This window comes from Podarcis muralis, chromosome Z (assembly GCF_964188315.1).
Source record: "Podarcis muralis chromosome Z, rPodMur119.hap1.1, whole genome shotgun sequence".
Lineage (NCBI taxonomy): Eukaryota > Metazoa > Chordata > Lepidosauria > Squamata > Lacertidae > Podarcis > Podarcis muralis.
In genome coordinates, this window is record NC_135673.1 from 50,419,837 (window position 1) to 50,447,698 (window position 27,862).

General features: G+C 42.0%; 1 protein-coding gene across 6 annotated transcripts; it reads right to left on the reverse strand.

Annotated features, from left to right (window-relative positions):
* Positions 1–27,501, reverse strand: LOC114589086 (phosphorylase b kinase regulatory subunit alpha, skeletal muscle isoform-like). 6 transcript variants are annotated; one of them, XM_028715119.2, is made up of 30 exons: positions 27,379–27,501; positions 25,474–25,632; positions 24,406–24,453; positions 24,028–24,196; positions 23,558–23,640; positions 22,051–22,131; positions 21,860–21,958; positions 20,675–20,821; positions 20,182–20,235; positions 19,914–20,036; positions 19,737–19,832; positions 19,552–19,659; positions 19,395–19,473; positions 11,020–11,154; positions 10,294–10,403; positions 9,881–10,025; positions 7,572–7,650; positions 7,284–7,363; positions 6,554–6,730; positions 6,392–6,474; positions 5,865–6,001; positions 5,393–5,549; positions 5,192–5,271; positions 3,878–3,956; positions 3,534–3,663; positions 2,688–2,789; positions 2,371–2,600; positions 1,947–2,000; positions 1,303–1,503; positions 1–958 (listed from the first exon to the last, which is right to left on the reverse strand). In XM_028715119.2, exons 1-30 carry the CDS (start codon positions 27,454–27,456, stop codon positions 785–787), a joined length of 3,477 nt encoding a protein of 1,158 aa, XP_028570952.2. In that variant the 5' UTR covers positions 27,457–27,501; the 3' UTR covers positions 1–784. The 6 variants fall into 6 exon arrangements, with proteins under 6 accessions (XP_028570952.2, XP_077778597.1, XP_077778598.1 ...); XM_077922471.1 differs by having other exon boundaries at positions 24,406–24,561; XM_077922472.1 differs by lacking the exon at positions 27,379–27,501 and adding an exon at positions 27,222–27,362.
* Between the last annotated feature and the right edge of the window lie 361 nt (positions 27,502–27,862).

The window sequence follows — 27,862 nt, forward strand, 5'->3', positions numbered from 1 at the left end:
AACGAAATTAAGGCATTTTATTGGAGACTTTTGATCGCCAAAATCATTTCAAAACCAAAATCATTTCAAATCAGAAAATAAAATTAAGGCATTTATTGGGAAACTTTTGATCGCCAAAATTGTTTCAAAACCAAAATAATTTCGGAAAACGGATTAAGGCATTTAATTGGAGACTTTCAATCTACAAAATCATCATTTCCAACATAAAAAGGACATTTTATAGAAGTTATCAAAATCATTTCAAAACCAAAAGGAAAGGAATACATTTTATTTGGGGCTTTCCATCACCTTCCTTGGCGCATGGTATTTTTAATTTTTAATAATCATTTAAATTATTATCTTTAAGAATTATTAAAATGATTAAATACTTTGAATAATTAAAGGATTGATGTAATTAAAAAAAATTATAAACCCATGCATTTATTTAAATCATTTAAATTATTAAATAATCTTTAAATTTTAAAATTATAGAAATGATTACATAATTTTTAAATTTAACAAACATTGAAATGATTAAATCATTTTTAAATTGATAATTGAAATGATTAAATGATTGTTAAATTTAAAAATCATTGAAATGATTACCGGGTAAATGATTTTTAAAATTCAACAATTAAAACCATACTTTTCATAATTTCAAGCCTTCCAATGCCACACAGCCTTGAAAAATCTTCCCTCCCTGAATAAAAAACTCCCTTTAATTGTGTTGGGAAACCTAATTTGCATATAATTTGCAAGGCAAAGGCAATATAGAAAGACTATTGAGAGATTTGTTCATTCTCGGCTACTGCATGCTGCAGCTGGCTTCGGGGAGGAACTCCTGCAGGTAGGTGATGGCCACTTTGGACAGGTAAGTCATGGTGCCAAAGCGCCCGCTGGGGGCGCTGTCATAGAGCAAGGTGCAGATGCCTGTGGCGGGGTCCCTCTCCAGCATGGCGTCATCCGCACCCAGGACTTTCTGCATTTGGTGCAAAAAAGGAAAGAGGAGACAAGAGTCAAGGCCAGAGAGCAGAAATCTGTGCCATTATTTCATTTTTGACACCAATGTCACCAGCTTAGCTGCTCCGTTTCCCCAGGAACTATGCTGTGGGGCCGGGTGATCGATCAATAAATCATCCCAAACAGGTGCAGAAAATCAATAAAGACAATCGGCCAAAAATACGGGTGAGATGTCGCCGTTTGGCGCCACGATCCCACTTCTAACACCAATTTTGCAAGCAACGCTGCTCTGTTTCCCTGGGAATGGTGCTGTGGGGCTTGGGTGATCAATCAACTGCCCTGCCCAAGGGTGCCCGCCCTCACCTGCTCCTGGCGGAACGCTTCATCCGCCATCTTGATGATGTCATCGATGCTGACAAGCCTCCCGGCTCCATCAAAGTCGACCTCAGCCAACAGGGTCAACACCCAGATGGTTTCCACGCAGAGCTGTCGGTATTCTGGCTGCGGGATCTTGTTCAGCGCCGACTCGACGCCAACGGCAAACTTGATCTCACCCGGTGTCATCTGTCAAAAATAGAAAATGGGCGTCAGGATTTGAACCCGTGTCCAGCGGGAAATGGTAAAGAAACCAGGGGAGACTCTCCTCTCTCTCGTTCTTGCTCTTTTCATCTCTGTTTTGATCCCTCTTTTTTTAACTCTGTTTCAATCTCTCTCTCCATCTCTCTCTTGATGTCTCTCTCTCTCTACATCACCATCTGTCTCCCTCTTTCTCTCCCTCTTATCTCTTTCCTTCTTTCTCACTCTTTCAACCTCTCTCAATCTTTCCATCTTTCTCTCTCTTTCAATCTCTCCATCTCTCTGTGTCTCCATCTTTCCCTCATTCTCTCCCTCTCTCTCTTTATCTGTCTTTCAATTTCTCTGCCTCTCCCTGTTTCCATCTTTATCATCATCATCATCATCATTAGTATTATTATTATGTGCCAGTAGGGAAACCGAGTTGTCATTACCTCTTGGGTGGCGGAAGACGGGAGGACAAAGCCACCGATGGATAGACCGTGGCACTAGGAAGAAAAGAGTGGAAATGGAGTCACCCTCTTGACAAATTTGCACCCAGGACCTGCTCCAGAGTCACACTCAGATTTGTGCTCGCTCTAGATTCAGACTCAAAGAGACTAGCGCATGCACCAGATTCAGCCTCATGCACTTAGGATCCGAATTCAGGAGATCCGCATTCACTCCAGATTCAGCCTGGCACACTTTGGATTCATACTCAGATGTGTGCGTGCTCAGATTTGCGCACACACCAGATTCAACCTTGCACACTTCAGATCCAAACCCAGGAGATTCGCATTCACTCCATATTTGGCCTCATAAAACTCAAATCTGGGAGATTCGATCCTGTTCTGGAGTCACACCAGATTTGGCACTCACCTTCTGCAGGACCTTCCACACCTTCGGATAGAAGCCCACTGGCACCCGGTTGAGGGCGCCATCGAGACGCCGTCGCCGTCGCCACCCGCCTTGACGCGTCTCCTTGGTGGGGCGCCAATCACCCCCCTGCTGGATTTCGCTCCGGAGCTGGGCGATTCCGGCACGCTCTGTTTTGGTGGCGCCAGCCATTTCGTGGATGGAGACACCTGGTGCTGAGTCAGCGGTCCGCACTGCAGGGAGACAGCGGGGTTCTCAGTGCTGGATCAGGGTGGAAGGGAGCCCCCAGAGGAATCTAGTCTGACCCTGCAAGGACTGACCGCTGCGCTCGACGCCGAATTCCTTTCCGCTCAGAATGTGGTGCAGGAGGCTTTTGACGTCTGATGGGCTGAGGTTCAACAAGGTCTGCGTGGCTTCGTCGGCTGGGAGATAGGGAGGGAGAGGGGAAAGGAAGAAAGAAGGGAAGAGGGAAAGGAAGGCAGAAGAAGCAGAGAATGAAAGAAAATAAAGAAGAGCAAGCAAAGAAAGCAGAGAAAGGAAGAAGAGAAAGAAAGAAGAGAAAGCAACAAGAAAATGCAGAGAAAGGTAGGAAGAAGAAAGAACAAAGAATGAAGAGAAAGGAAGAAGGAAGAGAAAGAAGAATGAAAGAAGAGAGAAATAAATAAAAAGCAGAGAAAGGAAGAATGAGAAAGGAAGAAAGGAGAATGCAGAGAAAGAAAAAACATAAAAAGAGAAAGAAGAGAAAGAAAGAGATAAAGAAGAGAAGGAAGAAGACAAAGCAGAGGAAGAAGGAAAATGGAAAGGCAGAAAGAGCAGAAATAGAAAGGAAGAAGAGAAAGCAGAAAGAAGGAATGAATATAAAGAAAAAAGAGAAAGAAAGAAAAAGAAGCAGAGGGAGAAAGAAGAGAAAGAAGCAGAGAAAGAAAGAGAAAGACAATGCCATATATCTGCTATTATATGGGGAAAATACAGTATTTCTCCTATTATACGGAGCAATCCCCTACATCTGCTATTATGCGAGGGAGGGGGTATACTGTATTTCTCCTATTATATGGCACAATGCCGTATATCCATTATATGAGAAAAATACCGTATTTCTCCTATTATATGGGACAATTTCGCCTATTTTATGGAATTGGTGGCCTTGTGACTAGGCTCCTGCCTACCTGAGCACGACAGCGACTGCGCCAGCTCGGTCGCCATCACCTGGATGATGAGCCCAATGCGGAGGCGGAACATTTCGGCAAAGAGGGCCGGCTGCGTCCGGATGTACATGGCCAGGTAAACCATAATTTCCTGGAACCAGAAGAGAGGGAGAAACTACGAAGCCCAGAGGATTACGGTTCCTGGAGAGTAAATCTCCAGGGAATGAACTACGACTCCTGGAGGACTATAGTTCCCAGGGAGCAAATTTCCGGGGAACAAACCACTGTTCCCGGGAAAGCCGGGTGCCCAGAGTTCCTGGAAAATGGGGTCCCCGCCACTGTTCTCCCCAGCACCCAGCACTCACCTGGGTCAAGATGCAGACGCTAAGGTTCCCCTCACTGGCATCCTCGATCAGGCGCGTGAGCTCCTCATACGGAAGGGGGCTGGCAGGGAAAAACAGCAGAGTTGGGAAGCCGAGAGTCATCTAGTCTGACCCCGATGAAGGGAATAATGTCTCACCCAACATGAACATTGAATCCAGGACACTGGGATCGAGAGTCGCCAGCTCTACCAACTGTTTTGTATTTTTACGCAACATTTCAATGACAAATTTAATAAGGATCATAATTTAAATTTAAATAATTTAGATTTACAGAAATTAAGAATAATTTAAAAAAGTGATAATACTAAGTTAAAAATTTTAAGCTTACATTTAATTTAAATCTGAACTTAAATTGGCAAATCTAAAAAAATTAATTTAATTTAAATGATTTAAATTTATGGAAAGTAAATATTTAAATTTTAAAAATAAGGCATTATGGTAAGTCAAAAAATTTAAGCTTACATTTAATTTAAATCTGAAATTGAATTTAAATATTTAATACCTAACCACTTTAATTTGAAAATTTAAATGTAGAATTTAAATTCAAGTTAAATGTAAATGTAAACATTCAATAATAATCATTTTGTTTTTAAGTTGTAATCATTCAACTTGATTTATTATTGCTTGTAAGCCGCTCTGAGCCTGGCCTTGGCTGGGAAGGGCGGGGTATAAATAAAATTATTATTATTATTATTATTAAAATTTCAAAATTTTAAGCAAATTGAATTTGGATTGTACTTAAATTTAGAAATTTTATTAGTAATTTAAGTCTAAAAATAATTTTAAATTTTAAAACAAAATTAGCATTAAATTTAAATCAATTAAAATGAAAAAAATGACAATAATTTATAATTTAAAATTAATATTAAATTTAAAAATTCAATCAGTAATAACAATAAATTCATACCTTTAGTATTCTACCTGTCATGGCCCATTTTCAGTTGGCCTGTACCAGCAAATTAAAAAGCTTTAAGTTAAGTTAAATTAAATTAAATTAAGTCTCTGAAAGGAGAGATGACTTTTGCACAAGAATGCAAGAAAATCAAATTAATTAATTGATTGATTGATTAACCTAGGAAATTAAAACTGAGCCCATTCTCCAGCTCCCAGTAAGGATACTGGGACTAAGGCCAACGTGCCCCTGGTGCAAGAGACATGGGTTTGACCCCTTCTGGAGGTCCAGATACCCCCCATTTTGCCCCCGATTATCTCCCCAGTTGGGATTGCCCCCCCCCGATTGCCTTCCCTGTTGGGATGGCCCAGTGCCGGAATCGAGTGGTGACCCCAAAAACTCACGCCGAGATGGTCCGTTCGCGAGGCTCCGGGGGGAGACCCACGGTGAGGTGCTTCTGGTGTGACAGGAGGCTGGTACAGGCCTGGGGAGAGAGAAGGGTACCTTCTCATCTACATTGACCTCCTTGAACTCTTCCCAAAAGGAGGCTGCCCAGAACCCTATTTTTTCTTCAAAATTTTAATATTTTTTCAAAATATCCCAACCTCATCTAAAGCTTCTGCCTTCTTTCTCAGGACACCGGAAATGTAGCGGATCAAGCCCCACTGCCGAGCGGTGCCAGCTTTCGAATACAGCTCCGTAAGGAGGTCACCCACAGTGGCTCCCGCCTCACCATATAGCTCCGTCTCCCAATCGGGACCCCTAAAAGGAAGTGTCCAAGTCAGAAGGGGACCCCAGAAGGTCATCCAGTCCAACACCAACTTAAAAGCCAAGAATGGCAGAGAAATAGCATTTGAGTGGGATTATGGGAAAGATTATGGGAAACAATAACATAAAATAAGGAAGGAGGGAAGAGAGAAAGGATCCTGTGCAAGTGGTCTTAAATCCCAGAGAAAGGACCCGGGGTCATCCAGTCTAACTCCCTGCAACGCAGGGCGATATACAGATTTAATCAATTCACCAAGGCCCGAAGTTCTCATGAAGGAAACGCCAATGGAAGAAAACTTTAGTTCCTACTTGAGGCTGTACAATATGGATAGGCAGTTGGCTTGATCCTGCAGGGTGGCGCAAGCCCGGAGCTGATCCACCAATGACCGGCAGTCCACGTTCCCGTCGGCATCTTTTGGGAGGTCCGCCTCGGCAGGGAAAGATGTCTGGGGGCAGTGAGGGAGGCTGGTTGAGTGAGGAGGCACCCCAAATGTCACCCAGCAAAACCCACTACGAGGGGTCTCAAAATGGAATGGGAAAACGCCCTCCCTCTTATGTAGCTTTTAAAAAAGGGAAAGAAAGAAACCTTCCCTCTGGCTTGGCTTTGAGAAATGGGAGTCTGGCATTGCGAGGGAAAAGCCTCACTCCCAATGGGCTTCAAGAAATGGGAGGTTCGGGCAGGAGGGGAAAGCCCTCCCTCTTACGTGGCTTTAAAGAAAGGGAGGGGAAAAGGGGTTTTTACCTTCTATGGGTTGGCTTTGAGAAAGAGGGTTTTCTGCAGAATTGAAAAGCATGGCTTTTCCCGCCCCCAAACCCAATCAGAACTGGCTACTCACCTTGCCATCTCGCGGCGACCCCAGAAGGTGGACTGAGTGGCGTGACTCCTGGAAGAGGCTGGAAGGGATGTACATGTCAACGTCTGCAAGGAGAAGGTGGAACGGTTGGGCTGGAACCCAGAGGTCATCCAGTCTGACCCGCTTCTGGGAGGCCATACTTACTCTCCACGTGGAGCTCCTTCGCCTTTGACCGCAGAGACACCAGGTCCTGGGTGGTGCGCACCGCCGCCCGGAAGCGGTGCAAGCCGGCTTTCTGACCCACGGGCGGGAGGTGGGCCTTGGGAGCCGCCTGTTGGAGGAGATGGTCCAGGTATTGGGCCACCTCGTCACAGATGTCCGCTGGAAAAGAGAGAGGGATGATGTTTCTCTGTGAAAAGAGGGGACGTCCTACCATCCCTTCTGACATCTCTCCGATGGGATCTGGGACACCTTTAAGGCAGCGTCTGTGTAGCCCAGAAGGTCCGGATTTATAACAACAACAACAACAACAACAACAACAATTTATTATTTGTACCCCGCCCATCTGGCTGGGTTTCCCCAGCCACTCTGGGCGGCTTCCATAGAAACCAAAAAACACTAAAATATCATACATTAAAAACTTCCCTGAACAGGGCTGCCTGTTTGAACCCTTTGCCAAAAATGGAGATGACCTATTCCATCCCCTCCGGCTTTTCTCCGATGACATGGGACAGCACTCCGACTGGGATGCTTTTAAGTCTGCGATCAGAACGATAAGGTTCGTCTCCAGTCCGAGTGAGCGATTGCAAAGAGGGACATCCGGAGGGTATGTTCTGCGTTCAAGCCATCAATGCCCTCTTATCGTTCCGGGTTCGAATCACAAGCCAGGATGGCTTCAAAAAAGCTGCGGCATGGGAACACACCAAGGGCTTACCATCCGGCCCAGCGTCCATGAAACTCAGGTGGGAGTGGCACGAGGTGGTGAGGAAGTCCAACAAGCGACCGGTCTGGATCCTGCAAGGATCAGAGAATCATAGGTGACCCCCGAGGGATCCCTCCGAAATCGACCATCCTAAGAATGAAATCCTGGCAAAAGCTTCCCATAGATAAATTAACCCAGAGCCAGATTCTTCTGTTGGGCTGATAATGATAACAATAATAATAATTTAATTATTTGGATGCCTCCTATCTGACAGCATTAAACGATTCCTGCAATCCTCACCTCGCTCCTCCAAAATATCCGTCCTGCAATTTCCGCAGCATGGCCAAAACGGCCGGGTGGATGCCATCACCACTGTCATCTGGCCAGGCGGATGAAAGGAATGAAAAGGGAAGAAAGGGAAGGAGAGAGAAGTTAGGATGGGAAAAGACAGCCATCAGAATAGAAGAGAAGAACGAGATCGAAATAAGCAGCGTAAAAGGGTGGCCATGAAAATTCAAGTCAAATCAATCCCTGAAATTCAGTGGAATTTCTGAATTATATTTTTTAAAGGAAGTCAACAGGTTGAGAGAAAGTTGAAGGAAAGTTCAAGTTAATTTGTTAAAAAGTATGATATTTAATAAATTTTTGAAATTTAAATTCCTGAAATGTTAAAAAAAAGTAGGTCCAAAAGTTAAGAGAAATGCGCATTGATTTGTTAACATTTCTGAAATGTCATAAAAATTCAAGACAATCTGTTAAGGGAAATGCGGACTAAAGTTGAATTTGTTAAGATTTATAACATTTAATAAATTCCTGAAATTGAAATTTCAAAAAATATGGAAGTCAAAAGATTAAGGGAAAGATGCGTTGATTTGTTAAAATTTCTGAAATGTAATACGAATTAAAGTCAAGCTGTTGAGGGAAAAACGTATCAAAGTTGAAGTGAATTTCTTTAAACTTCTAACTTTTTTTTTAAGCGTTTATTAATTTTCCAATAAGAACATCCAATTAACATATCAAATCAAATCCAAAAAAAAAACAAAAACAAAAAAAAAACTCACAAAAAACTAAAAAAAAAAAATTCCAATTGTCTTCCAAATTGTAATAATTTTTGTTTTGGCTTCCCACGGTCTGAATTCTGAAGCGTTTTCAACATCATAGTCCTGCCTCTCATCATCATCAGTGGTTTTCATAATTCCATATCGCGATTTTATCCTCCACGTTTTGTCTCTGGTTCTGTGATCCTCATTCATGTCAGAAAACAGACACTTTTTTTTCTATGGAGTTCAGATTTGTCCGTATATTATACTCTTTCAGCTGTTTTTGTTTTTCATCGCACCGCTTCATTTAATTGCATCCATTCCAGACTCTTTGAGAATTATTTTGGCAGCTCCCAGATCGTTAATCTTTCCCGTCAAGCTGTTATCAAAGAAACAGAGAGAAACCTCCTTCTGAAACTCCTTGTTGATTTATTCTTAAGCTGCCTGTTTGCAATGTAGCCATATATCAGACAGTTAACAATTGGCCTTTGGAATCAACCCAATCCAATCCCCCCTCCGGGCCCTAGAGGGGGGCTGCCAGACATCCATTTAGCCCTTTCTCTTGCTCATAATAAAAAACTTCTTTTTGCAAACAGTTGTATATATAATATTGTTTCCAGTCTTTATGACCAACCATCAGTTAGCTCCTGTTTCTCTTAATCAGGGAGGTATTTCAGATATTCCATAAGTGCGTAGTGGGTAGACACCATTTTGTTCTTTGTTTTCGTCTTTAACGGGCATTTCAAATCTTAAAAGAAAAGTGGCTGCGAATAGGTCCCAATTACATATAAAAGTCCATCTGTACTCACTTTTTGAAGAGCAATTTAGGTTCTTAATGAGGCTTGGCATGCAAAACGAATTGTTAATGTTAGAAGAAGAAGAAAAAACATACCAAGCCCCTCCAGATCCCAAACATCATGATGAGGATCTCTTTGAACTTCGATCTTTTACACCAGAGACTGTACATACTGCAGGTTTTTTTCCAGCTTCATCAGTTCAGAGCGTGTCTGTTTGGTTTTCAAATCTTTATATTTTCCCAAACAGATGCCTCTGGCTATGGGTGGCATCACAGGAGTGTCCGTCCGTCCCTTGCTCCGTGACCCAGTGCCCCTGCCCTGGGGCAAACCGCGGGTCATCGAGACAGTCCTCCCCTGCCCTGGGGAGGCTGCCAGGGCTAATTACCCCCATATCAGCCCTGAATTATCGGAACGGCTGGAGTCCGATCGTGTGGGAATCTGCCATTTCCCACCGCCAGAAACAGGAAGCCAAAACTTCTGACTTTTAATAAAGATCCAATTTGAGCTGTTAAGGGCAATATGTATGAAAGCTGAAGCAAAGTTGTTAAAAATTGTTAAAAGGGAAACGTGTACAAAAGTTGATTTGTTAAAAATCAGGCAATTTAATTGAACTTTCTGAAATTTCAAAAGGGTTTTAAATGTCAGAAATTTAATTGAAATTTAGTTGAAAATTCCAAAATTTAATTTCTGAAATTCAATTGAAATTTCTGAAATTTAAATTTATTAATTTTTTTACAAATTTATTTTAAATTTAAAACAGCATGAGACACACCAAACATCATGTGCGAGACGGGGAAGATGATGGTGGGACGCCCTGTCATCCTCCAGCGGCTGCACAGGTAAGAGAGATCTGTCCGGAGCATTTCAACGATCATTTTGTTATCGAGTGCCAGGAAGAATTGCTGCTGGTCAAGGAACTGTGAGGAGGGAGGGAGAGGTGGATAAACAAGGGGGGGAGGGGAAGGGGGGATATATTGAAACATTTTTTTGATCGTTGTACCCATGAAAGAGGAGAATGGAAAACGGTGCTTTCCCCCCAGAGGGGGAAATAACAGCTATGATCAAATTGGCGATTTTTTGTTAAGAGGATAAACTAATTGGCGGCGTTCTCCTGATTCACCAAATTTGCGGGGCGGGGGGGATTTGAAGGGGGTTGGACTGGATGACAGCCAGGGAACTTCCCACCTGTGGCGTGAAGGCAAAGATGGTGCTCCGGATATCGTAGAACTTGGAGGTGCCCAGAACGCCCATGTGGCGGAAGGGGCGCCCACTGAGGGTCATGTGCTGGTTACGGCCTGTGGAGAAGAAATAATAATAATAATAATAATAATAATAATAATAATAATAATATATTATTTACTCCCTGCCCATCTGACTGGGTTTCCCTAGCCACTCCAACAAAAGAAAATAGAAATACATTAAAACATCAGCGGAAGGCAGTGGAAGACAGGAGTGCCTGGCGTGCTCTGGTCCATGGGGTCACGAAGAGTCGGACACGACTAAACAACTAAACAACAACAAAGCATCAGTTGTTTAAAACTTCCCTAAAATGTCATTCAAGGAAATGTTATAGGGTTTCGAACCCGCACCTTAGATGTTGCCTTAAAGGCGTCCCACATATCTTCTGATTCTATCCTGCTCATTTTATGTTTATTTCCCATAATCCCACTCGAATACCTTTTCTCTGCTGTTCCTCCCCTTTATTTCTAAACGGAATCAATTACCGCACGTTTTGGGGTCAGACTAGATGACCCAAGAGTCTCTTTCTCCTCTTCCAATTCTATCTTGCTCATTTTATTTTTATTTTATTTCCCATAATCAATCCCACTCAAATGCCTTTTCTCCACTGTTCCTCCAATTTGTAATTTTTTGGGGTCAGACTAAATGACCTGGGCTCCCTTTCCACATCACCTAATCGGGCGTAGATATGGCTGAGGATCCTCGCCGGTTGCACCCGGATCGGACAGACGCCGGAAACCGTCTCCGTCTCAATCCCCTCCTTCCTCAAAGCCGATTGGATCCCCTCCGTCTCGGCCAAGATGCAAACTATGGGGAAACTGGAGTTAATTTGGAGCTGCTCCGGTCCCGGAAAACCCCGAAACAGGCGTCAATCAAGGAATCAGAATTCAAACCCCAAACCCAAGTCTGGCTCAACCTGGGTCGTCAAAGCCTCCCGGACTAAACTCGGCTCCAATTTTATGAAATATCCTATTATCCTGGAGACTATTAAAGCACCCATAAAAATTTGGATGAATATAAATAAAAATAATAAGGATGACCCCTATCAACATGAGAAATTAACAATATGGGCCAACCCAAAATTAAAAATTGGAAATCAAGTAATAATTTGGCAAAATTGGATGCAAAAAGGTATTTTGACATTGAATCAATTAATTGATGAAAATTAAAAATTTGTGGAATATAAGACTGCAAGTAAAGTCTGGATTAACCAGTGAAACACCATGGCAATACATCCAATTGAAACATATGTTGGAAAGGCAGTTTGGCTATAGCAGCATCGGAAACAGCCATGCTGCTACAAGATTCAATTTGTGCAACAAAAACAAAAAGCTCTTGCACTATATATACAAAAATACACTTGCACTATATAAAACCCTACTCAACAGGAAGAAATATGATTTAGAATATGATAGACAAAAATGGAGTGAAGTGTTGGGGGTACAGATAACAAATGATTTATGGGAGTCAAGTCAACAGAAATAGTCTCCATGAATCTAAGACTAAGACTTATTCAGCAGAAAATAGTAATATTCAGAGTCCACTGGACTCCAGCAAAACTATACCAGAAGAAAATAACAAATGCAGACAACTGCTGGAGATGTGGGAGTAAAAATGTGAACTTAGTACATATGTTGATTAACTGCCCAATGATAAGATCATTTTGGTGTGAGGTGAGGATATTTATAGCAAGAGTAATAAAAAGAAATTGTTATTTAGGGGAATTGAATTTAATTCTAAATTATATTCCAGAAATGTGGGAGATTTCTTTTTTTTTTTTTTAAATATTTTTTTATTGCTTTGTTTTCCAGGGTCAAAGTACAACGTCAATACATCGTCGATAACACAACAAAAGCTTTTTTTTTTTTTACAAAGTGAAAAAAAACAAAAAAGAATACACTTTTCCAAATCTTTTTTTTTTTTCATCATCAACTGGACTTCCCCACATCCTCCATCCCTGCATTCTTTACAATAAAAATCAACAGCAAATTAATACCTTGTTTCATGTGTTTTTGTATTTTCATCTAAATATTTACTCTAAAAGTTAAGCTTTTCTCAGTCATAACTTAGTTTCAATCATTTCCGAATCTCAATACTGAAGCCTGTTTTTCTCGAGACTTAGCAAATTCTCAACATTCATATAACTTAAAATGTTTTTGTAAATAGTCCTTAAATTTTTTCCAGTCCTCTTCCACTGCCTCTTCTCCCAGGTCTCGGATTCTGCCAGTCATTTCAGCCAATTCCATGTAGTCCATCAGTTGCGTGTGCCACTCTTCCAGTGTGGGTAACTCCTGTGCCTTCCAGTATTTGGCTATAAGGATTCCTGCTGCTGTAGTTGCATATAAAAAGAAAGTTCTATCTTTCTTTAGCACTCTCTGGCCCACAATGCCCAGGAGGAAGGCTTCTGGTTTCTTATGAAAGGTATACTTAAATACCTTTTTCAACTCGTTATAAATCATTTCCCAAAAAGCCTTCACCCTCGGGCATGTCCACCAAAGGTGAAAGAATGTTCCTTCAGCCTCCTTACATTTCCAACATTTATTGTCAGACAAATGATATATCTTTGCAAGTTTGACTGGGGTCATGTACCACCTGTACATCATTTTCATAATGTTTTCTTTCAAGGCACTACATGCCGTAAATTTCATACCGGTGGTCCATAACCTTTCCCAGTCTTCAAACATAATGTTGTACCCAATATCTTGCGCCCATTTTATCATGGCTGATTTGACTGTCTCGTCTTGAGTATTCCATTTAAGCAACAAGTTATACATTCTTGAAAGCACTTTCGTCTTAGGTTCAAGTAGTTCTGACTCTAATTTTGATTTTTCCACCTGGAAACCAATTTTTTTGTCCTTTTTAAAGGTCTCTAAAATTTGGGCGTAATGAAACCAGTCTCGCACCTTTCCTTTCAATTTTTCAAAGCTCTGCAACCTCCAAGTGTCCCCCACTTTTTCTATTATTTCACAATATTTTGCCCAGCCACCCCCCATATTAAGTATTTTTGTGGCTTTTGCCTCCATCGGTGACAACCACCTCGGAGTCTTATTTTCGAGTAAGTCCTTGTATTTAATCCAGACAGTAAACAAAGATTTCCTGACAATATGGTTTTTAAATAACTTATGAGACTTTACCTTGTCGTACCACAAATATGCATGCCATCCAAAAGCATTGTTAAACCCTTCCAGATCTAGGACATCAGTGTTTTCTAGCAAGAACCAATCTTTCATCCAGCAGAAGGATGCAGCTTCATAATACAACCTTAAGTCCGGCAGGGCAAATCCCCCTCTTTCCTTCGCATCTGTTAGTATTTTAAATTTTATTCGGGGCTTTTTGCCCTGCCAGACAAACTTCATAATGTCCCTCTGCCACTTTCCAAAACACTCCACCCTGTCCACGATCTGCAGGGCCTGAAACAAAAACAACATTCTTGGCAATACATTCATCTTAACTGCTGCGATTCTTCCCAACAAGGAAAGTTTCAGTCTTGACCAGATTTCTAAGTCCTTTTTGATTTCAGACCAACATTTTTCATAATTATCTTTAAACAAATTCAAATTTTTCCCAGTCAAATTAACCCCCAGGTATTTCACTTTTTTAACTACATTTAGTTCCGTTTCCTTCTGAAACCCCTCTATTTCTAAAGGTGTCAAGTTTTTCGCCAGGACCTTAGTTTTTTGTTTATTTAACTTGAATCCCGCCACCCGACCAAACTCATGGATTAGTTCTAAAGCTCTTTTTGTACTGGGTTCTGGCTCCTGTAGTGTCAAAACCAAATCATCTGCAAAGGCCTTCAGTTTATATTGTTTTCCTCCGACCTGTATTCCTTCCACCCGCTGGTCCTTCCTAATCAAGTTCAGCAAAACCTCCAGAACAGAAATAAATAGCAAGGGTGATAGGGGGCACCCCTGTCGTGTTCCTTTTTCAATTTTAAACTCCTCTGTCACCACATTGTTTACTATCAATTTAGCTTTTTGTTCTGAATAGATTGCTTCAATACCGTTTTGGAACGCCCTTCCCACTCCCATCCCTTCCAAATTTTTCTTCATAAATTTCCAAGATATGTTGTCAAAGGCCTTCTCCGCATCTATAAATATCAAAACTGCTTTCGTATTCAAGTTTGTCTGTAGTAGTTCCAGGACATCCACAATGTTCCTAGTGTTGTCAGACAAATGCCTGCCAGGGAGGAAGCCTGCTTGGTCTTTATGAATTACTTCGTTTAAAACTTTTTTCAATCTGTTTGCCAAAATATCAGCAAAAATCTTGTAATCCACGTTTAGGAGTGAGATAGGACGATAGTTCTTAAGTTGAGTCTTTTCAGATTCCAATTTTGGTATCAAAGTAATGAATGCCTCTTTCCACGATTCTGGTGCCCCCTTCCCCTCCATAATTTGGTTGCATACCTCCATCAATGGTTGGGTCAAATATTCCTTCAATGTCTTATAATACTTGGAGGTAAGTCCATCTGGGCCCGGGGATTTGCCTAATTGCATGTTCTGAATGGAACTTTCAATTTCCTGTTGTGTTATTTTATAATTCAGGGTTGTTTGTTTATCTTGTGTTAGTTTTTCCAGGCCGTAGCTTTTTAAAAATTTATTTATATCAGTCTCCACTTGGGGTCCTTGAGTGAACAATTTTTTGAAATATCTCTGGAAACACTTTCTAATTTCTTCTGGTTTCTGAATACATTCTCCTTCAACCTCTAGATTGGTAACAAAGTTCAATTTTTGTCTCCTTTTCAGCTGCCATGAAAGCAGCTTCCCACATTTATTTGCCGATTCAAATGATCTTTGTCTCATCTGTTTAATTTTCCATTCAACTTCTTGATTTATCAGTTTCGCATATTGTGCTTGATGGAGTTTTATTTCTCTTAAAACTTCTTTTGATTTTGGATTAAGTCTCAACCTTCTCTCTCCGTCCTTTATCTTTTCCAAAATCTTGTCCTTTTTACCATTCCAGAATTTTTTCCTAATAGTATTCTGTTGTATCAGAAACCCTCTCATAACAGCTTTACTTGCGTCCCAGATTGTTTTCTTTTCCACCGAAGTGTTCAAATTTATTTCAAAATAGTCTTTCATCGTTTTTTGGGCCTTCTTTACAATCTCCTGATCTCTGAACAAAGAGTCATTCATTCTCCATCTGAAGGATCCAGCTGGTGTGAGTCTCAAGTCTATTTTCAAGGCGTTATGGTCGGAGCAAGTTTTGGGGCAGATCTCTATTTTTTTAGTCTTAGGTGCCAGTCCTCTAGATATCCAGATTTGGTCGATTCGTGTCCAAGATAGGTGGGCCTCAGAAAAGAATGTTCCCTCTTTACCTAGAGGGTTCTTTATCCTCCAAATGTCAATCAAGTCCATGTTGTCTGTAAGTTCAAAAAAAGTCTTTGGTAGTCTGCCATCTTTAGTCAAATTTTGGTTTTGTGACTTATCCATGTGTGTGGAGACAACCCCATTCATATCTCCCATCAAGATGATGTTATTATAGTCAACATGGTCCAGCATTATCTCATGCAGCTTCTTGTAAAATTCCGATTTCCCCTCGTTCGGTGCATAAATTCCTACTATCAGAAATTTTTCTCCTTGTGATTGTATTTCAATCGCCAGAATTCTTCCTTGTTCATCTTTAAACACAAATTTTGGTGCTAGGCTCTCCTTTGCATATATCACTACTCCTCTTTTCTTTACTTTGTCTGATGAAATAAATTCTTGGCCTAGTCTCTTGTTAATTAATACTCTTCTGTGGAGCCTGGTCACGTGAGTTTCTTGAAGACAAATGACGTCTAGTTGTTCTTTCCTCAATATATGAAAAATCCTTTTCCTTTTTTCGGGGGAGTTTGCACCATGAATGTTCCAACTGAAGAGCTGCAGAGACATCCTGGATCAGTTTGTCAGCCAATAGGGTTGTCTCCCTTGTCGTCTATTTCTGGAGGTGGGTCTTTTTCACCAGGCGGGGGGGGGGTGGCCAAGTACCTGCTGTTCCTTTCCGAAGGTCCTCCCCGTGGTCGTTCAGGAACTTTTCTTGCTCCTTTGCTGTTCTAATTCTTACCTTCTTCTCTTTCCAATTAAAAGATAGTCCTTGGGGGAATTCCCACCTGTAAGGAATTGTGTTGTTTCTCAGTAATCTTGCCAGATCTTTATATGTAATTCTTAAGTCCAACAACTGTTTTGGTATATCTCTGAAGATTTCTGCTGTCTTTCCCTGTATCACCAATGAATTTTTGAAGTGTAGGCCGAGTATGTTATCTTTTTCTTGCTTAGATCTCAATATGATCAAGCAATCTCTTGGTTTATCCTTCTTAGCCACTCTTCCCAGTCTAAAGGCGGTGACAATTTTGAAGTCCTTCTCTTCTGCCAAGCCCCAGAACTTGGATATTTCTGCTGTCAAAAAGCCGGTCAGATCTTCCTTTTCTAATTCTGGGATATTTCTAAGCCTAAGATTGCTTTCTCTGTTTTTCAGCTCCGCCATAGACAGGTAGGCCTGCTGTTCAGTAACCTGTCTGCTCAGTGGTCTTACTTCTCCTCTTAGTTCCTCTATCCTTTTTTTATTTTGGTCTGCTTTTGCACTTGCTTCCTCGGCTAATTTTCGATTCTCTGTTGTAGTCTTTTCAATATTTCCTATCGCCTGTGTATTTTGAGCAACTTGGTCTGTCAATTTATTAATTGTAGCTGTCACCTGGTCAAATTTAGCCGCTTGTTCATCAGCTTTCTTGTTTAAAGCTGCCAGTTGGTCCAATATTTCTTTAGAGATAGGGTCTAGCCCTCCTGCAGCCATATCCTCCAAAACTGGCTGTTTAAGTTGTCCTTCTTGCAAACCTGTCACAATTGGAACAGATGACCTGCGTTGCTGCACAGGCAAAGTTAATTGCACTAATTCGGCTTGTTTTGCTTTCTTGCCAGCCCTTGTTTTTCCTGCACCACTCATTCCACAGCTGTCTATGTTTCAAGGTCAAATTGTAAATCCCATGGGAAAAGCAATCCAAAAAGTAAACATCCAGACATAAAAAATTCCAAAACAACCAGCAGTTCTCAGAGACTGATAATTCCACAATCCAGCAGGGGGAGCACCCCAGAGGTTAGAGAGAAAGATGAAAATTTTCCATTAAGTTCCCAAGTAAAGTAAAATCCAAAACAGAGGGGGGAACCCTCTAAATTCCCTTTAAACTGCAGAGAGTAAAAGTTCCTTACAAAGGTGCTTGCAACAGTTCCTTTCTTGTAACTTGCAAAATAGCCCAATGAAACTTTATATCTCTATACACAGTCACCACAGTCTGATGTTACTTTGTATCCAGACAGCCCGAGAGCTGGGTCTCATAACTTTATAATCCACAAAAGATAAAGAGGAATAACACAGTCTCTGTCCACTTATAATACAGTTTTAATTTTTCCTTAACTTTTTAGCAATCAAGTCCGAATTTGCAGGGTAAATTCCAAGTTCTTTTGAACTCCTTTCAGCGCTTCCGTTTTAGAAAGACTTTGCTCAGCACTTTAAACAGAGACGGAAGACTGACTTCCTTTTTAGCGTCTCCCGCTTTCAGCCGAAATTCACGAATTACTGTTCAAATAGAGTCTCAAATTTCTTACTCACGAGTATGTTGTTTCAAATCAAATGTTCAAAGAAGAAAGGTCAGCGCTCATCATCAGCAGCCGCGCGGCTTCACTTCCGCGGAAAGAGCGATGGATTCACAGCACCGCTACCCCCTCCACGTTCCGGAGCCCCTTACGGGGTCCCTTCTACGTTTCCGAGGTCGCTCCTGGTGCCCGCCGAATCCCACGGCCACGGGCTCACTCTACCCGTGGATTTTCTGAATGGGTCGTCACCGTGCCGCAGCGCACGACCCTTTTCCGCGGAGCCGCTCTTCAACAGCTGAAGAGGACCGCCATTGCCGTTTCGCGCCGCCTCCGGAAGTGTGAAATGTGGGAGATTTCAAGGGGTAAAAAAAAATGGATGTACCGTGCTATGTTAGAAGCAAAGCAACTTGTTTTGATGAATTGGACTAGCCGCAAAAAGTTTCCATTGAGCACATGGATTGATAATATGGGCAGACTAGCTACATACGAACGAATTGCATGTCGGCACAAATTAAGAATGGATAAATATCAATAAATCTGGAAGGAATATTTAAGCGATAAGGCGGATAGTGGTGGGAAGTAGGGGGAGGAGAGAGAGGCGGGGAAATATTGTTAAAAAGGTGGTCATAGGTATATCAATGTATCCAAATCTGAATTGTCAAACTGTGTTATTATTAAAACAAAAAAAATCCTTCCAGTAGCACCTTAAAGACCAACTAAGTTAGTTCTTGGTATGAGCTTTCGTGTGCATGCACACTTCTTCAGATACACAGGTATCTGTGTATCTGAAGAAGTGTGCATGCACACGAAAGCTCATACCAAGAACTAACTTAGTTGGTCTTTATGGTGCTACTGGAAGGAATTTTTTTGTTTTGACTATGGCAGACCAACACGGCTACCTATCTGTAACTGTGTTATTATTGTTATTATGGTTTTTGTTCTACAGTGGTACCTCGCAAGACGAATGCCTCGCAAGATGGAAAACTCGCAAGACGAAAGGGTTTTTTTGTTTTTTGAGCTGCTTCGCAAGACGATTTCCCCTATGGGCTTGCTTCGCAAGACGGAAACGTCTTGCAAGTTTGTTTCCTTTTTCTTAACACCATTAATACAGTTGCGACTTGACTTCGAGGAGCAACTCATAGAACGCGGTATGGTAGCCTTTTTTGAGGTTTTTAAAGACTTTGGTGATTTTTGAAGCTTTTCCAAAACTTTCCCGACACCGTGCTTCGCAAGACGACAAAACTCGCGGAATGAATTAATTTCGTCTTGCGAGGCACCACTGTATGTGTCTTTTGTGGTTGGTGTTTTTTCCCCCCCAAATAAATTTTTATTAATTTTTATTAATTTTCCAACAAAATTATACAATTTTATCCAAATTTTAACAAATTAATTCAAATTAATTGGTTGATGTTTGTATCAAAAAAATTATTAAATAATTTTATTTTATTTTATTTTTACCCCCCCCCCCCGGAATGGGCTTACCTTGGACCACCACGTCTGGCTTGGGGACAGTCGAGAAGCGCCGGTTGAGAGGATCAATTTCGCCCGGCGCCAGGAAGCCCTAAGGAGGGGGGGGAGACGGGTTTGATTCCGGAGCAGGATCCTGAACCTGGGACCCCGGGCACCCAAGGGTGCTCACCTCGGAAAGGAGGCACCCCAAGATGTACAAGGACTGGCCCCACATCAACGGCAGCTTCCCCATCGGAACCCGGTCCACCGTGTGAGGGTTTTGGCATTCCTCGTCGACCTGCAGGGAGAGAAGGTTGTGGGTTCTAGAAATGGGAACCCAGACGGCAGACCCCCCCCCCAAATAAAACCGCTCACCTTGTCCGATGGGACGCTGTAGAGTTCTGGGATCAAGCGGATCCCGTCCTTCCCCTTGATGAGGATGCCTTCCAGGGCTTCCCGGTACTCCTGGACCTTTGGACAGACATGCATCAATCAGGGAATCGGAATTTGAACCCTGAACCCAACCTGGGTCATCAAACCCCCCCCCCCAACCTGCTCGTCATTGCCACGAAAGATTCCATCAATCAGCAGGTAGGTCCAAAAGAGTGGCCACTCGCACTCGATACTCTCGAAAAGCTTCAGCTCGGAGGGTTCGTAGTAGAGGCGTTGGGGGTCCTGGGAAAATAAGAAAATAAATAAGTTAAAGTAAAGAAATAAATATAAAAATGAAATGAACAAATAAAATAAAAACTAAAAACAAACAAAATTAAAATTGAAAAACATAAAATAACAAAACAAAACAGAACAGAACAAAACTCACCTCTTTGGGAGTCCGGTAGCCATCGCGGAGGAACCGGCAACAACCATAGCGACCCTTTGGAAGAGGAGGAAGGGGAAACTGCTTTACAAATAATTTTTACTGATTTTTCCCAATGTGACTTTTTAAAAAAGAAATGAGAAAATGATTAATTTTTAAAGAAAAAAATAAAAAATTATTTGTTTTCTTTTTTTTTCCCTTAAAAAAAAATACATCTCCCCCCCCCCCAATCTGATTTCCCCCCAATTTTCCCCCAGAAAAATTCTTTGATTTTTGGGGGGAGAAATTTCATTTTCTTTGAATGCTTTTTTTGCCTGAGAAGAATTAATTGTTTTGAGAAATCCTTATTGTTTCCAAATGATTTCGGCCATTCCAAAAAAAAAAACTCTGAATCTTTACTGAAAATTAATTTTAAAAAATCAATTCCCCCCCCCCGAAAATTCTTTGAATCCTTTTTATTCCCCCAGGAAATGGAATATTTTTTGAAAATTTTTGCCTGCAGCTTGTCGATGATTTCCTGCTTGGTTTTCTCCACCACCTCAGTGTCCTCGACGGCAAAGGCTGGGTACGAGATGATGGACAGGAGGCTGGCGTCAATCTCCTTGGAAGCCGACGCCCTCGGCAGCATCGAATGGAGGATGGACTGCAGGGAGAGGCAGACAAATCATAGAGCACCATCCTAGAAGGGTCATCTGGTCTAACCCCCTCAAGAAAAGGGAGACCAGGAAAGCAGGATGCAATCATAGAGCCAGAAGAGACCCGAGGGCCACCAAATTTCAAGGCTAATTTCAAATTGTGAAAGTGAGTTTAAAATTTTTAACTTTTAATGTTAATTTAAAATTTTTAATGTTTTCAATTTCAAAGTTCCCATGTTAGTTTTAAATTTAATTTTTTTAATGTTAATTTAAAATGTTAATTTATTTTTTCTTTATTTTAAATTTTAAATGTTAATTTTAAGTTTTATTTTAAAATTTTAATGTTAATAATTTTGTTTGATGCCATTTTTTTGTTAATTGTTCCATTTTCCTTGTTAATTTAAAATTGTAAAGTTTCAATGTCCATTTAAAATTTCCATTTCTATTCAATTTCAATTTTCAATTTTAAAAGTCTCGGGCATCCGGGACGGGTGGCCCTGCAAGCTCTGCATTCAAAACAAACACCCTGAGGAGGAGGCTACCTAGAACCCTCTGGATCTTAATTTTGGGAATTTGGGGGAGAGTGTTGGTCGCAATTTTTCTTGATTTGTCTCAGAGTGGTTACTATCGTGGTTTCCTTGCCGGGGAGGAGGGAGAGACGCAGAGCCTGCTTGTTTTAAAGGAGCAAAGCCGGAGAGGAGCCTCTCCTGCATTATTAGCAGCATCCTTCTCCACACACCCCACGCGTGCTGCTTGTCCCTTGAGTGCTTTTCCTTCCCTCCCCACTTAAAATGTGGTTACAAAGCACGGATCCACATGGATCCTCAGGATTTTTGCACTGGGTCACCCCAAACTCACCGTCAGATCACATGTCTGTGGCCACAGCATGAACCACAAAAAAACATACATCCACTGTTTCGTTTAGAATACCTTTTTCTTGTTTTCCTCCTCTAAAAACTACGTGCGTGTTATGGTCAGATGCGTGTTACAGAGCGAAAAATACGGTATTTCGGTAACTCAACCCCCCGCCAAACCCAGGTCTGTACCAGGCAGTGCTGCACCTCGTCCGACAACACATGGATCACTGATTGGGGGCTTCCGTTGGCCCCGAAGAGGTCCAGCTCGTCCAAGGCCTCCAGGGCCGCCTGCAGAGGGAGAAAGAGCACCCATGGATGAGCACCCATGCTTAGGCACCCCTGAGTGGGCACCTGATCCCGCCTCGCCCCGTGCCCCTCACCTTGGCCATGCCGACTGAGCTGGCGTTAAGCTCTGTGATGCCCCGGTTAGTCTTGTCGCCACGTTCCCAGATCCCGAAATCCTGCCCCACAAAAAACATGGGTTATTATTATTATTGGGGGTATTAGGGGCTACTGTTTTTATTATTGCTATTACTAGCAGCTATTATGATCCTGAGTTCGGATTATGGACTTATTATTTTTATGAGGAATTCTTCTGAGGGGTGTTTGTTATTCTTAGGGGTTTGTTATTCTTATTTGGTTGACCATTTTTATTAGGGGTTATTATTATTGATATTATTAGGAGTTACAGTAGTACCTCGGGTTACAGATGCTTCAGGTTACAGACTCCGCTAACCCAGAAATAGTACCTCAGGTTAAGAATTTTGCTTCAGGATGAGAACAGAAATCGTGCTCTGGCGGTGCAGTGGCAGCAGGAGGCCCCATTAGCTAAAGTGGTGCTTCAGGTTAAGAACAGTTTCAGGTTAAGAACGGACCTCCAGAACGAATTAAGTTCTTAACCTGAGGTACCACTGTATTACGATCATGGGTTCCTATAATTTTTTATTTTTTAGTGGGTTTATTCTTCTTAGGTTTGTTACTCATAGGGGTTATTATTATTGTGGTTTATTAGGAGTGACTGTTTTTATTAGGGGATATTATTATTGCTATTATTAGGGACTTATTACAATCATGGGTTCGGATCAAGCGTTTATTATTTTTATTAGGGGTTCTTCTTCTTAGGTGTGATTCTTTGGGGTTTCTTATTCTGTGGGGTTATTATTCTTATTAGGGGCAATTATTATTGCTATTATTAGGGGTTATTATTTTATGGGTTATTTTTATTATTTTATTGGTTATTTTATGGGTTATTCTTATGGCTTATTATTATCATCGGTTATTATGGGTTATCTTTATTATGGATTAGTACTAGGGGTTATTATTTTTTATGGATTACTAATATGGGTTATTATTCTTATGAGGTATTATTCTTATATTATTCTTATTAGGGGTTAAAATTTTTAATTAGGGGTTATTTTTCTTGCTATTATTAGGAGTTATTATGATCACGGGCTCGGATTAAGGGTCTATTATTTTTATTATGATTTATTTTTATGGGTTGTTCTTATGGCTGATTATTATTATTATGTGTTAGTATTAAAGGTTATTACTTTCATGGATTCCTACTATGGTTTATTATGCTAATAGGTTGTTCTTAGGGGCTTTTATTCTAATGGGTAATTTTTATTTATAATTTTTATTATGGGTTGTTATTATGGGTTATTTTTATGGATTATTTTTTTTATTAAGGATTATTCTTACAGCTTAATATTATCATGGTTGTTATGTTTTTTATGGGTTAGTATTAGGGGTTGTTATTTTTACAGATTCCTATTATGGGTTTGTTATTCTGAACGGTTCTTATCATAATGGGTTCTTATCGGTTTCTATTTTTATTGTGATTATTTTTCTCAGGGGCTGCACTCGGCGCCACCCTCCCCAACCCACCGCCGTTTTATACGCTGCTTCTATGTAGAAAACCAGGTTTTGCACGAAGTTGACTTCATCCAGGCTGTGGACGATATGCAGCCCTGCAAAAAGAAAGGTAATAATAGAATAAAATAAAAGAATGAAAAATGTATTATTTTTTTAAAAAAATATATAGTATAATATATATATATATATATATATATATATATATATATATATATATATATATATATATATATATATAAATATATATATAGCATAATAATAAAAATAAAAACAATAATAAAAACAGAATAATAAATAAAATAATAATAATAGAAAAACATAAAATAAAAACCAAACCAAACAATAGTAATAATAATAATACATTATTAATAATAATAAATAATAATAATAATAATAACAGAATAAAATAAAATAAAAGAATAAAAGAATAAAATAAAATAAAATAAATAAATAAAATAAAAGAATAAAATAAAATATCTCACCTGATGCCGTCATCTGGGCCAGCATTAGGAGGTACAAGGAGGTGGCGTCCAGTTGCAAGTGACCCCACTGGTCGTCACCGACGACGGTGGCGCAGGTTCCGGGTGCGAATTTGGCATGCAGAGCATCGCGGGGGCTCTGGGTATATTTAAAGGTCTCCACTTTGTCCACCTGGAAGAAAAATGGGACATCTAACCTGACCCCAAATATCAGCTCTGGGAAATGCTGGGAAAACCTCCCTGTGTGGTCCATAAAATGGCAGGGAATTGAGGGATGGGACACCCCAGTGGTCATTTAGCCGGACCCCGAATATCAGATCCGGGAAATGTTGCAAAAACATGGGAAGGTACACCTAGCGGTCATCAAGCCAGACCCCCTACCTGTCTCATCATGCACTGCAGCAGGCCTCGCATCAGCTTGACCACACTCTGCGGGGAGAAGAAAAACGCCGCTGTAAACTCCAAACTTGAACTCGGGACGAACAACTCCAAAGCTCCTCCAACCCAGGCCCGAGGCCAGGGGTTCGAATTGCCGACCTGGAGATCCGCAGCCAATAGAGTTTGTTTGTCTGTATCTCGTTTTTTCCGCTCTGCTTTTCGACTTGGCATTTCAGGTATTCGGCCTAGGAATCGGGTTTCGATCTCGCCCACACCCCCGCCCCGGGGTCATGTCAGGACAGGTCGAAAACAGCTGCCCCGGCTGCGAGGCGCTGCGGCTCTCAGGTTACAGCGCGAGGTAGGGAGATGTATTGCCAGCAAGGAGGACCCAAAAGAGGATTCCCAAGAAGGGTGCTTCCCCACCCCAGGGTCGGGGGGAAGGGAAAAGCCAGTCTTTTGGGGAATGGGTTTTTGGGTTGTGGGTGCGAGTTCTTTACCCGCCAGGAAGCCTTCAGGCCAGAGGGGCGGCAGCCTACCAATATGCTCGGCGCCTTGGAAAATATTATTTTAATTTCATTTCATTTTCATTTTCACTTTGTTATTGTGTTCTATCTTATTGTATTGTATTTTTCTTTTCTTTTAATTTTCTTTCCATTTCTCTCGTCCTAATTTAATTTATTATTGTATTTTTTATTGTATTTTATTTTATCTTATTATTATTATTTTATTTTTACTTAATTATTATATTCCATTTCTATCTTATTGGACTTTATTACATTATATTATTTCATTTTTCTCTTGTCTTTTAATTTCTATTTTTTTCTGTTATTTTTTCTTTTCTTTTTTTCTTTTCATTTAATTTCTTTTTCCCCCTGTTATTTTTTCTTTTTTTCTTTTCATTTAATTTCTTTCCTTTCCATGTTATTTTCTTTTCATTTCCTTTATCTTAATTTCTTTCCTTTCCTTTCAATTTATTTATTTTCATTTTTTCTTTTATTTTAATTTCTTTCCCTCCCTATTTTATTTTATATTATTTTATTTTATATTATTTTCCAACTTTGCCCTAGTTACCTGCTCCAGCTCATACGCCTTGGCCTTGTCCTCGTCGCGGTCAGCATTCTTGCGGTAAGCCAATCCCAGCGCCCAAACTGCCAGGACGCTGTAGACATTGTCGCGGACCCAGGCGTCCGGGTGGTCAGCGCTGGCTGGCAGCAGGCCCGTCACGGGGTTCTGCAGAGAGATGGGCCTGTTGAACACCTGCCTGCTTGCACACCCTGTAAAAAGCCCTGTTGAATATCTGCCTGCCTACCAGACATTTCCATGCCTTCAAACCCTTTAAAAAAAACCTACTGCTCCACCTGTTGAACTTCAACTGCTTGGGTGCCGGACATTTCCATACCTGTCCGTCGTACAAAAAGCCACCGTCTGCTGCTCTGACTTGAACTCCTGCCTGCCTGCCTGCTGAACATTTCCATGCCTTCACACAATGCAAAAGGCCGTTTGCTGCTCCACCTGTTAAACTTTTGTCTGCCTAGGTGCTGAACATTCCCATATGCCTTCATGTCCTGCAAAAAGCGCTGTCCAACTGCTTCCATGCTGAACATTCCCATGCCTTCCCATCCTGCAAAAAGCCCGTCTTTGCCACTCCGCCTGTTGAACGTGCCGAACATTTCCATGCCTGTAAGCCCTGCAAAAAGCCTCATCTGTCGCTCCACCTGTTGAACTCCCATCTGCCTGCACATCCTGAAATTTCGCTCATCCACCTCTCCACTTGTAAATCCTGCCTGCTTACTCATCCTTGAAAATGCCCCATCCACAGCTCCACCCGTTGAAATTCTGTCTGCCTGTTGAACATTTCCATGGCTTCATGCACTGCAAAAAGCCCTAGTCTGCCGCTCCACCTGTCAAACTCCCATCTGCCTGCACACTGAGCATTTCCATACCTGTCACCCACTGCTCTGCCTGTTGAACATCCGCCTGCCTGCATGCTGAACATTTCCAAAGTCTTCCCGCCCTGCAAAAAGGCCCCATCCGCTGCTCCACCGGATGACCTCCCGCCTGCCCTCACACAATGCAAAAAGCCCTGTCCGCCACTCCACCTGTTGAACTCCCGTCTGTGTGCAAACCCTGAAAAAGCCCTCATATGCCACTTCACCTGTTAAACTTCCACCTGCATATGTGCTGAACATTTCCATATGTTTACGCCCAGCAAAAAAACCCATCCACTGCTAAACCTGTTTAACTCCCGTCTGCCTACTCACCCTAGAAAATGCCCCATCTGCTGCTCCAGCTCTTGAACTTCTGCCTGCCTGTGTGCTGAACATTCCCATGCCTGCCCATACTTGAAAAAGCCTCATCTGTTGCTGCACCTGTTGAACTCCCACCTGCCTGCACACCCTGAAAAATCCCTCATCCGCTGCTCTACCTGTAACTCCCGCCTGCCTACTTGTCCTAGAAAATGCCCCATCTGCTGCTCCGCCTGTTGAATTTCTGCCTGCCTCCATTCAGAACATTTCCATGGCTTCATGCACTGCAAAAAACCTCACCCATAGTTCCACCTGTTGAACTTCAGCCTGCCTGTGTTCTGGATTTTCATTCCAACCCCCACCCACTGCTTCATCTGTTGGGCTCCCGCCTGCCTGCAAAAAACCCACCCACCTGCTGAACTTCCGGCCTGCACCCCGAACATTTCCATGCCTGTATTCAAGGCAAAAAAGACCCGTCCGCCGCTCTACCTGTTGAACTCCTTCTTGCCTGCAAAAAAGCCAACCACTGCTCCGCCTATTGAATTCCCGCCTGACTCAAAAACACCCACCCACCTGTTGAACTTCCGCTGGCTTTCAGGCCGAACATTTCCACGCCTGCATTCAAGGCAAAAAAGCTCTGTTCGCTGCACCACCTGTTGAACTCCCACCTGCCCGCCTACACCCCAAACCCTACGCTCCGCTCCATCCGTTGAACCTCCGCCTGCCTGACCTGGTGCCCGAGGATCGTTTTCTGAACGAGGCGGGCATAGCCGTCCAAGCGGACCCCAGAATTGCTCCTGCTCCGCATGACTCTCTCGAGCTGCTCTGGAGCCCAGCTGGTGCGTCAACGTAACCAACCTCTCCTGGCCCCGCCTACTTAACCCCTCCTCTGCAGACACCGAACTCCCGATCCACCCGCTCTATACGACGCTGCCCAGCAGAAAAGGGGTTAAACCGCCTCTTGCCGACCCTGGCAGCGCGGTAGCCCAAGAGACCGAAACCCTTACAAAAAAAAAAAAAAGCGGGGCTCAGACTAATCCCCGGGAGCCGCTCCACCAGAAGAAGCGGGGCTTCTGCGCCGAATCCTCATCTCCGCCCCGCCCCGGTCATCGGAGTGTGGACTAGCGCCCTGCCAGGACCTGCACCCGGCGTCTCCGGATAGCTCCCATTATACTGAGCGGTTTGGCCTGGAGCGCTTCGGGAAAGGCGTTCAA